Source organism: Synchiropus splendidus, chromosome 1 (genome assembly GCF_027744825.2).
Source record: "Synchiropus splendidus isolate RoL2022-P1 chromosome 1, RoL_Sspl_1.0, whole genome shotgun sequence".
NCBI lineage: Eukaryota > Metazoa > Chordata > Actinopteri > Syngnathiformes > Callionymidae > Synchiropus > Synchiropus splendidus.
The window spans coordinates 6,232,691-6,246,167 of NC_071334.1; the positions used below are offsets into that span (position 1 = coordinate 6,232,691).

Genomic DNA, 13,477 nt, shown 5'->3' on the forward strand with positions numbered 1-13,477 from the left:
AGAGTACCATCATGTCCATCCACTGTGAACCAGGTGCTGTCTCCCATCATCCCACATCTGACGTACGAACGTGTTTTTTCTCGCACGAACGTGATAATTATCTCGTACGAATGTGTTTGTTCTCATACAAATGTAATAATTTTCTCATACGAACGTGTTTTTTTTTCTCGTACGAACGTGATCATTTTCTCGTACAACATGTATTTTCTCGTACGAATGTGTTTTTTTCCTATGAACATGATAATTTTCTCATACGAACGTGTTTTTCTGATATGAACGTGATCATTTTCTCGTACTGTTTTTTTTTCTCGTACGAACGTTTTTTTTTCTCGTACGAATGTGATAACTATCTTGTACGAACATGATAATATTCTCCTGCAAATGTGTTTTTTCTTATATGAATGGAATAATTATCTTGTACGAACGTGTTTTTTTTCTCATACGAAAGTGATCATTTTCTCGTGCGAACACGTTTTTTCTCGTACGAACGTGTTTTTTTCATACGAACATGATAATTATCTTGTACGAATGTCTTTTTTCTCGTACGAACGTGATAATTATCTCTTACGAACATGGTAATTTTTTCGTACGAACGTAATAATTATCTCGTATGAAAGTGTTTTTTCTCATAAAAACGTAACAATCATCTTGTTCCAACGTCTTTTTTGCTCAAAGGAACGTGATAATTTTCTCGTTTTTTCTCGCACCAACGTGTTTTTCCCCCCTACGAATGTAATATTTATCTTGTACAAGTGTTTTTTTTTCTCGTACAAAAGTAATAATACATAGATAAGAATAACTGACCATGGCAGTTCAGTGCTTATGTGCTTCAGTATATATTTGGGATATTTTTCCATCATGTTTTGTCGTCATCGCTGTCTTTCTTTTGATGACGGCCCCTCACAACAGTTTCTAACGTGGCCTTTTAGGCTACTGTCCAGCTGTGGTCTGGCAGAACCCAGGAAGGTCAAGGTTGTAGGTTGTAACCTATTTAGCCAAAGTGTGTTTGCTTGTTTGTGTGTGTCCGGACTCTCTGATGTGTTACGCAAGAACGTCTTTGATGGCGCCTCAGTGTGAAAGTCTGATCCTTTCCCACTGAGCTGCCAGCACCACCTGGACCTGCTGCCCACAGAGAGCCTCAGCTAACTCCTAGCACTAGCAAGCAGCCGCCCCACACAGCCTTGTCCCGACCTCTGAACCTTCACTGGACTCCTGGCGCTTTTACAAACACTGCAGGTGTCCAACGAAACTTCGGAGAGAAATCACTGTTGTCATGGCTCCACCTCTTTGATGGTGCTTATTTTCAATTCTTACTCATCTGAAGAGCTCAACCTCATTGTCGGTTTTCATGAAATGCACCATCAATTTTGGGAGCACATTGCCACCTGCAGGCCTGGCATGTGTACTACATCATTTCCACTGGTGTGGTCATGTGACACAGCTCCATATTTAGGGAGCACGTGTCTTAAATGGACAAGAGCTGGGTATACTTATATATATATAGTTATAAAAATCAAAATAATATTCCAAATGTATAAAAATGACTCCGCCCACCCCATCCCACTAACAGGGAGCCTTTCGTTGCTTTGACAGGTCAATAGTGTGTTGTAAAAAAATAATTAAATAAAACTAAATCGGTCAGGATCTGAGCAAGAATCGCTTCACAGGTTGCAACATCCTCTGAAAATGTTCAGATTCATTCTTAACGTTGCATGTCGACTTCTCAAGAGGAAAAACAGACTGAATTTGCGAGGCTCACCTGTCAACCACGGCAGCAAGACACGCTTGTTATCCAACAACCAACAATAACTCCACGCCTGCATCAAAGAAAACATACAGCCAAGTAAATAAAAAGTATCTTCCCAAATTCTTTGAATACACATCTGCACAAGCAAAAACAGTGGATTTATCTCCCCATATGCGTGTTGCATTTAAGGCATAGGTCTGAGTCGTCACAGTGGTGCTTTCAAAGAGCTTTTTTTTCTTTTTCTTCCTGGATTTTCAAACAAATCTGGAATTGGTTCTCACACTATGCTCCACGCAGTCCAACATCAGACCCGTTCATGGGTTTATTTTTGTCTATTTCTTTATTGTCAAGCCCCTAAAACAAGGTCAGAATAACTGGTTCTAGCTCCAGTCATTTAAAGGAGAATCGATTTATGTGTCTGAGGACCAGTTAATATAAGCCAAGGTTCGACCGCAGTCATTTGCTTGTCATTAGACCCTTGTAATAACTTCCACTGGGCTCCATTCAAACATGGGTTTTAAACGCTTACTGTCTCACACTAACTTGTGCTCAGTTAATCCGGTTAAAGTGTCTGTGGTGCCTAGCGAGTGGTGGGATGCCACCACATCCAACACCCCCTTGTCTGTTCCTATTGACAGTCCAGCCAAGCAACACATGCACGGACCACAACACTGGGCTCAACTCTGAAGCACCGAAGCAAAGCAGATGAAATCAATGGAGAGATTTTCTCCTGAACATTGATCATAATACAACAACATCACCAAGTGATGAGAGTTGACGTTCACCCACTTGATTCCACTACGTTGTAGCGTAACAAATACAGCATCGTGAGGGGCAAAGGAAGCCACTTCTGGGGGCAACACCTGAATCCAAATAATCTGAAGAACATCTCAGCCCACAAAAGTGGGGACAAAAGGTCTCGGCAGGAGCCGGGGACTATTGAGTTACATTTGTTTTTCCATGGATCGGAACCTGGCCCCCCTCCGAGCCCCTTCCCCCCGACTTCATCGTACCTCACCTCACCTCACCTCAGATAACACCCCCCCGCCCCCTGCACCACCCACTGCCCTGGACGACCTCACATATACCACCGACGTGACGCTCGTGATGGTTGCAGCACAAGCTAATCTGGCTTCCTCATAGTCGCGCTAAGCTACATAGTTAGCGAACATTGCTAACCGATTCAGTCGCGTGATTGTGCCAGCGGTGGCCTTCAAAGAAAAAAAGAACTTTGTTCATCCGTGTCTGAGTTATTCAGACTCAGAGAGCCTCAACCAGAACTCTTCATCATTGCCAAAAAAAAATCACGATTTTTGACACCATTTTGTTGTCGGCTTCAGGCTGCGTGGTTATTGTGTAAACAAACACCACAGAGTAAGGTTATTATAGTTTGGGATTTTTCATTAGTTTTAGTTTTTATCTAGTTTTGCATTTCTATCCTTAAAATTCAGTTAGTTTAAATTAGTTTTCAGAGTGGGTTGGATAGTTTTCACTAGTTTCAGTTTTTGAAAAATGCTTGGTCTCACTTTAGTTTTTATTTTTAGCTCTTTCTTCAATATGGGGAATTGGAACAAGATGGAAGATTGAAATAGGTCACAAAAATAGTCAGTAAAACTCAACAAAAGACACCATGTAAAAGTGTATTAAGTTTGGAAAGGTGACGTTTTGACCACGGTCGCGCTCGTCACGTCGTCAACACAAGTGACGTCACGGACGTTGACGTGCCGCACCTGGCCGGCAGCTGTCGTAAAACTAGCCGAGCCAAAATGGATAGATTTTCTCTTTGAAATAAACGCTATAATTTTAGTTCGTTTCGATTTGTCTTGTAAACAGACAATGCAGTTTCAGTCAGCTGTCGTTGTATGAAAAACATTCTTTTTTTTATTTTTATTTTATTTCATTTAACGAAAAAGATTTTCAAGTATATTTTTCAGTTTTTATTTTTTTCGTTAACTGTAATGACCTTGCAACACAGCGGCAGATTCCAGTTCCTTCTCCATGCAAACATGGCCTGAATCCACTGCCATTGATATGGGATGGAGACATAATGTCCCTCTCCCTTACGGACAAAAACACACTTCCTCATCGCTCAGGAAAACATTTAACCGCAGTGAAGAAGTCACTCCATGAAGCCCGTCGTGGTTAAGGTATTTGAACTGTTTGGTTTAACCCGATGAACTCCTGTTTCTTTCTTCCTCCTGCTGCTGTGTGAGTGTCTCTCCACCGTCATGGAACCAGCCTTGTCTTGAGGTTTCATCTTCTTCTTCTGAGATGCTTCAGCTCGTGTCAAAGATAAACCAGATAAAACCCCCAACCCTCCCCGGAAAAGAAGAGACTGTTTTCTAGTTCATGTTTTTATTGTGTAGCAGACACAAAGATGATTACACTGCTGGCTCCAGCTGCAGGGCAGCGGACATGAAGTTGACACAAGTGTGTGGAATGATTTGTAAAAAAAAAAAAAAAAAAAGTCTATGGCTTACAGATCATAACACTATTTACAAAACTCACTGACAGTTTGAAACATGGAGCAAAAAGCTTGTGTTTTATATATATATTTATAAATATATATAGGAGAAAGGAGGAAGGCCACCACGGGCCGAGAGGGGGATAAAAGTCTCTTTCACGGAGACAGCTTAACACTCAACAGAGTTATACATATCCCATTTCTGTTATGGCACCAGTATCACAGCATGCCTTGGACTTGCAGAACTTGCGGCCACTGACCCAAGAAGTTGAATAGAATAAGAGCAATACAAATACAAATGTAGAGATAGATGTTGACTGTCACATGAGGTATTGTGGATCAAAGAATTCAGTACATCGTCTCCATTTTTCCTTATTTTTTTGGAATAGTACAGAGAATGATCATCGTCAACAGAACTGATCACATAAAATCTACATCAAAATAACAAATGAGTTCATGTCAATAACAATTTTCTATGAGAAAATTCAAACCTAGATTGGCAGTACATTGACATTTATAATCATTAAAAATACAAAATGTAGCAGCAAATATCAGGAGAAAAGCATTGTTTTTAATCCTTTACGATTTTTGACATCCTATTTTCCTTTAAAAAAAAAAACCACATAGCTGGGATTCTTTTTTTTTTTCATAGCAGCGGAATTCAGGGAGTGTTTTCCTCTTCTCAGAAACCTAAATGGACAGGGTTCCAACACAGTGGACAATCGTCGACCAATCTTCATGTGTTAAAGTGAATAGAGAGTGAAATGGACAGCAGGTGCCTCTCCGTCCTGTGTAGGAACCCTGAACCGGACTCGAGTCCTCACCCTTTTTGCCACTAACACTGCCATCACAGGCATTCTACTCCTGCCAGCCGCCAAGCTTCCCCCAAGAAACGTCGCCCACATCTTTGTGCAAAATCTCTCATCTCAATGCTTCTCCTTTTTTGTTGAGCTCCATCGGCCCTTGCGAGTGGTGAAGCACCGGTCCTCAGAGGAAAGTTTTGCGTCGACACACAACAGAAATCTTCTCAACAGTTCAAAGATATTTGGAGTCTGTTAGTAGAAAAATATGTTTTTTTTTCTTTCTAAAAAATAAAAATACATCTGAACTATAATACCTTCAGAGCTCCAGATAATGAACTCAGATTATGTGATTACTGAAGAAAAAAAAATGTTTGTCCAAAATCTGAGGCTTATAGCAGCTAAGTTGAAGCCACCATGAGACTTACAACAGTGTGGAGCAGCATTCAGTCTTAAATATTTCTCCCGAACTGGTCATTTACTGTCCCACCTGGTGCACCTACTTGCTCACCCTCCTCCTGCCCAACGCCCCGCTCATATGTTGCTATCACTGTGGTCTATTCAGAGAAGTCAGCAGCGCTGACCAAAAGTGCTTTTTTCAGACAACATAGTTGGAATGGCAAACGGTAAAAACTAGTAGCTGTGCGTCAACTCAAGCTAAAGATCGATAGTGGACATGGCTTAAGCGAATGCTTTAACACTATTTTTTTTTTCAATTTTAAAGTTTCACACGGACAAAAAGGGAGGAAACTAAGAGACTGAAGATGAAAGATAACAAAGTGACTAAACATAAGCGTGTAGGGATATATGACAGCGCCACAGCACGAACGCAGGATCTAAAATATTCTACATACAAAAGATGAGAAATTCAACAAAAAGCCGCTCGACCCACTAGCATGCTGTGTAAGCAAGCTGAGTCCGAGTAATTTTAAGATTCCTACTTGGATTTTTGAAGAGGGAGTTGTTAAAGAAAGTACGATTTGAAGAGTCCATTTTGCGGCCTCAATCCAGCTGTCAATATTCAGCCTCTTTCTTACATTCTGTCATGTTAACCTCCCGTGATGGGGGCGGAGCCAGAGGCAGGACATGTGATTGGGGTTGGTGGTGGGCGGGCGGTCAGGCGCTATGTCCCGTCTTGGCAGCTGTAGCAACCAGCAGGCATGGGAGTGGCGTGTCGGCCATGACAGAGGCCCGTGTGGGAGGAGGGGCCAGCACACCGTCCCTGATCCTCCTTTAAAAGTACTCCATCCAAGACTTGCGATCAGTCAGTCAGGACACTGTGCAATTACGATGAGATGTCAAACATCTCAGATGTTGATGTCTCTGACGTCTGTCGGCGTGCAGGACAGATCCACGTCCTCGTCCACGCGCTTGGTTTCCAGGGAGCTGCTGTGCTGCTGAGCCTGCCGCAGACTAGACTCCAGCAGTGACTCGATCTGCTCCTGACATGACCTCAAACAGTCCTGAGGGAAAGAGAGAGAGAGAGAGAGAGTGAGGAACACGCCACGACCAAAGGTGGAGCTGAGGAGGCCGGGGACATACCGGGTCACTCCGGATGACCTGCGACAGGAAGTTTGTGAGATTCTGGGAGGACAAGGAGGGATCTTGGCTCTTCAAGTAAAGACCCTGGACAGCGGCCACCACGCTACCCGCTGCCACCATGGACGGAGGACTGGCAATGAAGTTGACATCTGCGACAATGACGGACAGCAGTGAACATGACAGCTGCAGATGACTTCACTCATAACTATAATCGACTCCTCTCGAGCTATAAGAGCGAGAGAGAGCGCGCAAGCCACCACCAAAAGCACCGCTTCTCCACCCACAATGTGATTTTCACATTTGACTGTCCGACATTTAAAGCTAATTCGTGACTGGCTCTGGCAACACTGCTGCATTCAAGTGGTCTCAAAACATCCGAGTTGCCCAGGCAGCAGTTATGAGTACAGTTTGCTGAGCTCCCAGTAACAACTGTTATTATCTACCTTGGTCTTCCCACGGAATGCACAAACAACTTGATACATTTGCATGTTGACAAGTGGAAAACAGAGTTTATATTATCTCATTCTACTGAATAACTGAGTAATAAAAGCTGCGTCTTACCTGTGGCACAAAGGGCCACAAAGGTCTGTGCGTGCTTTCGAAGGATCTGCTTGGTCGACGGGTGGATGGTGAGCTTGGATAGGAAGTGTTCAATGAAGTCGTGTGGAGTGACCGAAGCCAGATCCCACTTCAGCTTGCTGAGAACGAGCAGCTCCATTTGCTGTGAATGGACCACACCAGAGGAATTCACTTCAACTGCCCTGCTCATCCTTCGTCGCCTGCTTGTTTCCCTTTGCATTTCTTGAAGACTTTAACACGTGCCTGCCTAAGTAGCCAGATGCTGAGTATTTTAGTTTTAAATATAACTCGATTAACAGGTAAAAACAGATTAGCAATAACCGTCAACTACTTCTGTCCGAGTACAATTCGCGTAACATGCTGCAATTCGCTCTAGCAGCCACTAGCTGCTGCTGTTGTCTCGCCTTGTCATGAGCTCACTCCTAAAATCAGAGAGGCCTTCACTGAACATGGGAAAGCCAGGCTGCCTTGGTCACAGTGCCGCTGCACGCCAACTTTTTTTAATGACGTCATGTCATCGTCAAACGTGTCGCATTATCCTGAATACTACTGTGGTGACCCTGCTACACCAGAGGCACAGAGAAGCCTCTGCGTTTCTGGTCTTGTGCTTTCCGCTGCTCAATGTAGGCTGTGTGTTATGCAACATCCAAGGCTGTAGAACTCAATTACCAGCAATTCTCCAGGCTGGACCGAGTTGTCAGTGTAGATACAAAGTTTCTCCGCCGTCAACGGGACAGTCTCCTTCATCTTAGATGCTAGAAACATGCATGTGGCTCCCAGCAACTGCAGTCTTGTTTTCCTGGTGGCCTCCACGGATAGAAATCTGTCCAAATAATTCATTGCCAGTGGAAAAACCTCCTCCTCACATTTCTGCTCCTCACAGACCTGTGGGGGTGAATCAAAACACAAAAGTAAATACTTTTCAACATGGAATGACGAAGAGATCTCATTTCACGATTTATCTAAAACGCTGCAAGACTGTTAAATAATCTAAAATATTCTAAAACGTCCACCGCCACTTCAGAAAGAGCGAGAGAGAGAGACCCGAGGGTGGCGTCAATGAAAAGCCAACTCCAATTTCAACATCGTCATCTTTTCAAAAAATATTTATAAATACCAAAAAAATATTATCACGAGTTACATTGCTATGTAAACGTTCCTCGTTCAATGCGGGATCGAACTAAAGCGACATGTGTCGAATTAAGTGACTCGGTGAATTTATATGAAATTAATTTGGAAGGGAGAGTTTTTCACGTGTTGCACGCTGCTGCCCATGCGCCCTCTCCACTTTGAAAAATATTTAAAAATAGAAAACGTCGCCCAATGTTGGCGAAAACAGTATGTAAATCTGGCAGGAAGCCCCATCTACCAAAGCCGACTGTTTCCATAGATGGATTCGGGTGCTGCTATTTTAAAATGTTATTTTTTCGCTCGTCCACCTTCGCAGACCCGCCGAAGCAAAACAAAACTTTCCCCCGTCGGTTATTCGTGGAAACTGCAGCGGAAGTACACCGATCTTTCTGTGTGTTTCCAGACATATAACGCTAGTATTCCAGCGACTGTCGTTAGGGTTGTCATCAAAGAATTCCACTGTTATTATAATCCCGCTCGTGTATGACAACAAAGATGGCGCTTTATACTGCGGCTCCAACTCGACTGCATACGTGTACGTTCCTTAAAATATGAACCTTTGACTTTCTTTGAACGACATTCAGCAATATTTGGGGATCTAAAAAGCCACGTGTATAGCACTTTCTGACGCGCCGAGCAAACGTACAGGGAATAAGGAGCACAGGTAATTTAAAGCGCCTTATATAACAGGCGGGCGGATTTGCCCTTTAAAAGTGAGAGAAGCGTTAAAAAACACACACACAACGTGAGGCAAAACCAACCTCTAACATCCAGGTGGCAACTATTTTCCTCATTTTGGGCACAATTTCTTTCTGAACACACTTGAAGTAGTTCGGCGACGGCAGGTAGTTTTCCTCCGCCTTCAACATGGTGTGCAGGACGCGGTCGTTGAGCAGGTTGATGTCCTGGTAGGCTCTCCTGATGGACTCCACCTCGCAACACAGCAGCTGCTCCTCCATGCTTTTCGTGTGCTCGAATGCTGAAGCGTCGGCTCGGATTGGGAGAGGCGTCGGGGAGCGAGCCGCGGTCTGACGGCGAGAAAAGCCGGCGGCAGACGCAAATGTTCAAGCTAAAAGTTTGAGTGTTGCTTCTCCGTCCCAGCCGTCTCCTCTGCCTGCTGCTGCTCCTCCGGTGTGCGCGAGCCTTCTGAGGAGCAGACCGCAGCTCGCGGCCAGACAAAAAACCCCGGCTCGCGCCTGCGAGCGGCGCGCACGCACGGGCACGCACAAAGACACTGGCGGCGAGGCGCGCGCGTCGAGAGCGCGAGGGAAGGAGGGGATCAAAGAGACTGGGAGCTACCAGGGGGAAGGAGGGGGGCTGTGCTCGAGACGTGCGTGTGTGTGCGCGCGCGCGCGAGAGAGAGAGAGAGAGCGTGGGTGTGTGTGTGTGTGTGTGAGGTGGGGAGTTCCGGAGCAGCGCCTGTAGGGAGCGATAGCGACCACGCGCCTCCTAGGTCTCAAGCTGAATGAAAAGAACAGAAAATGAGGTGAGCACATGGAACAATAGTCTGACACACACTGCTTTATTCATTCACTGCTAGCTTCCCCTCTACTTACAGGGTTCTTACCTCGCTTGCGTGTGGTTGGACCATTCGGCCATGAGCAGTGATTCAAACAAACAAAACATCGAAGTTGTCTACTTGTCTCACTCATTGTTAAACTATGTGACCTGAGACGAACAGCAACTCTTTCCACAGTCAGAACTAGACTGTAAATGTCCCAAATAGCACCAACATGAAGCCTCTAAAAACTGCCCCAAACTTTTCCTTCCTTCACAGGTAGTGTTCATTCTGACAGAAATGATTGATTTCAGACAAGCCGGTGGTTTTCAAAGCACAGCAGAGTAAAGAAACACGCCGTTTCACAATTTGTAAGCTTTCTGACACCAACACAGGGACGGGAGGAGATTCCTGTTGCACCAATGGGAAGCACTGCTGTTACTAGGCAGATGTCGGCAAATCTTTTCATGTGGTTAAAAAAAAAAAAAAGTTCATTGCACTGTAAAGGTTCACATTGTTATTGATAACACTATCACAGTCATGGCGGACCGGTCTTTGAAAAGAATCCATGCCCGTTTTATATTAACAGTTTGGCCTGAAAAGCAAGTTGGATCTGCTGAAATGTGAGTTGGGGGGTGAATCAACAGGAACAGCTGACAGTTTCTTCAAATATTGTCAACTCTTTCATTTGCATAGCAGTCAGCGAGCACTCCGCCGGTGTGAAATTAAACATATTTAATCTAGTTTCAGTCTGAATTGGAGCTTCTCACATTCCAGAGATTCCTCCCAGCACTACCGTAATGTCTGGAGAAGGTGGGAAACTTCTGGGTTCACTTTAACACACTGCTACTCTTCTGAAATTGTTGTTGATCTAAAGTTCCTCTTTAGAAATAAGAAGTGTCAAAGGGAGTAAACGTTTGAGAAATTAGAGCAGACATTTCTGCTCAGCTCAATTTTGTTGATGAAGGAAAGACAATACCATCGGAAGTTGGATAGATTTTAAACAGCTCAGGGCAATGCTGAAGTGCGTTGTGTTATGATAAATTAAGCCACTAAATCTGTAAATTCTTAAAAATGATGCTCAATATCTAATATAAGTTTAATAAAATTCATTTATAAACTTGTTTCACCGGCACCTAAACAATCCATAAAGCTGCACAGATAAAGGAAACGCACTGATCTAATAATCTGGATTTTATTGAGGCTCATTCCAACATGTAGTTGAACAAAAACCTGCTCTTCAACTTCAACTCACAATCAGGGGTTTCACTGGGGAAACAAAGGGAGCTGGAGCATGTGACTTTTGCAGTGAGGATCTTCTAGTAGCATTATGGTAACAGGGAAGTGGGTGTTTAAAGGGATAGCTGAGAAGCCGTGAAGTTGGAGTGGGACTCATTCACATTTCATGGGCTCCTGAGATCATGAAATGTGGCTGCTGCTGATGTTTGTATTGCATTGCCTGCTTTAGATCTACTCTCTGTGAAGAAATGTGGAATCCATCCCATAATAGACTGTCCTGCAAAATGCATTGAAAAATAGAACCTGAAATAAAGCGTCGTTGTAAGATACTTACTTGTTTCATCCTTAGTTCTTTCATGATTTGTACTATCTTATACTTGTTTATTATGTAAATGTATATTGAATTAAATCAGTTCTGCCCTTTTCTAAAGTGAGAACCCAGTTACGATCTGCACGGTTGGGTGGAGATTTCGTTTGGATAAACTCATCAGGCAAATGATACGTAGTATTAAATAGCATATTTGCTCATTTCTGTTTGAATATCTGTACCTTTTCTGTCGCTAGATTCCATTTTCAGTTCACAAATAAGTGCACAAACATATTTCTTCCACAACACACTTCACCGCCTCAAGATAGACCCTAATCTCAGTGTCGTGGTTTTCTGTTTGATGTGACTTCTGTATTTTGTACAACCAGAATTATGTCAAGGGACACACAGCATCCACTGTGGTGGGAAGCGTGCAACATGCCTGTCTTTTCAAGGAAGTGAGAAAACAGAGCTTCATGGAGATTATTTTCACATGCAAAACCATGCAAATATGGTGTAGGGAGATTTCTCCTGGCTCATGAATGAGTGCGGGGCATGTTCAGAGCTGCCGGAGGGAAATGTTTCTGGGAATGAGTGACACCATGTCGTTCCGTAGAAAAACACAAATCACATGCCCGGCAGTGAGGAGCATCATAGTGCGATACAGTAATATAGAATAAATACTCAATAGTTCCTGAACTATTTTTGTTTTTGCTCACACGTTATCGCATCATCAGCAAACTCACAACACATCTGCAAAAGCCGCAACAAATTCAGACGCTAGAACACAACATTAAGCCCAACATTGCTGTTTTGTTGTGGCGTTTTGCATTTGCTGTGAGCTTTCCAGGCCACCATAGTTGACTCCGACTACAGCACAGTGACAAAATTGTCACCACATCTTCAAGAACCACAGGAAAGCCCAGTGTTGATGAGACTTGCTTGATGACGCGTAGAATCGCTTTGATTTGTGTGACATTAATAATTTATGGTAGTCATTGCATTGAGAAAATAATTCAACTAAACATTAAATATTGAATAAAAGGACCCAAAGTCAAACCATAGAGAGTGAAACAGAATCAGTTGAGCATTAAAAGTGAAAAACTGAATAATATGGCATAATAAATCACTGAAAAATGGGTGTATATTGTTATTATTATTTAAATTTCTCCTGGGAATAGCATCACACACCTTAAACATCCAGAATAATTGAACTTCATTGTATTTTATTCTTCAATATAAAGACTTTGCAGCATGTTAGGGCCGTCACTGACCCCCCGGGCAGAATAGTTTTCCCTGCTCCACATGGCAGGCACATCATCACATATTTCTGGAACACAATTATACATCAATAGTATCAAAATAATGTTTCACCGCTACTGCAGTTGTGTTGACTGAGAAATGAAGGGAGGAAAACATGCATCAGAGAGGTATTTCTCTCCATAATATAGATGACTCAGCTGCATTGGATGGAAGCCTGGGCGGGAAGCGCAAACTGTAGTGCAACAAATCATCACTGGATCTTTGTTAAATCCGCCCAAGTGACTGACTAGTTAGCGGGTTCATTTGATTTAACATGTATTGATGTTTGGTGACACATTAAGAAAGGGAGTTGAGCAGCGCTGAAGTGAGACTCGGGAGTCACAGCTGTCGATTTTAGGTGAGGCAGTTAATAAGTCAATCTGGTGTGTACAACTCAAGTACATGGAAGGGAGTCACCAGTGGAAAATCCCCAACGCTGTAGATCAAAAGCAGCTCTTGCTAATGGCTGCTGGGGATTGAAACCTGACGTGAATGTTCATGCTGACCCGCTAATTGCCATGTTTACATTCAAATCAGGTTGGTGCTGTGTCTGGGCCTCCGCCATTGTTTTCTTTAGGAGCTGAGAATCGCCATACCTGTATGCGCAAGTGGCCGGCCCTTCTTTGCATTTCATGCATCAGCCCTGCTGTCGGACCTTTGAGCCTGCGGGTGACTCAGCGAGATAAAGAGCGGCAGGACCCAAAAAAATATCCAGAGAAACCCGCGCAAACATATTTGGCAACGTTTTATTTTGCAACACTCATTCACAAAATGAAGGCCAGAAAACAGGAGCGGGATGTAGTCAAAATGCAGTGGGGTCCGCTAGGTTCGTATTTCACACACTGGCTTGCACATGGAATGCCGTGGG

General features: G+C 43.5%; 1 protein-coding gene across 1 annotated transcript; it reads right to left on the reverse strand.

The window, feature by feature from the left end:
- Nucleotides 1-4,141: 4,141 nt before the first annotated feature.
- On the reverse strand, nt 4,142-9,411 carry ccnd1 (cyclin D1). The gene is made up of 5 exons (XM_053872678.1): nt 9,025-9,411; nt 7,802-8,017; nt 7,115-7,274; nt 6,554-6,702; nt 4,142-6,474 (listed from the first exon to the last, which is right to left on the reverse strand). The coding sequence occupies exons 1-5, from the start codon at nt 9,220-9,222 to the stop codon at nt 6,319-6,321; spliced, it is 879 nt and encodes a 292-aa protein (XP_053728653.1). The 5' UTR covers nt 9,223-9,411; the 3' UTR covers nt 4,142-6,318.
- Nucleotides 9,412-13,477: the final 4,066 nt, after the last annotated feature.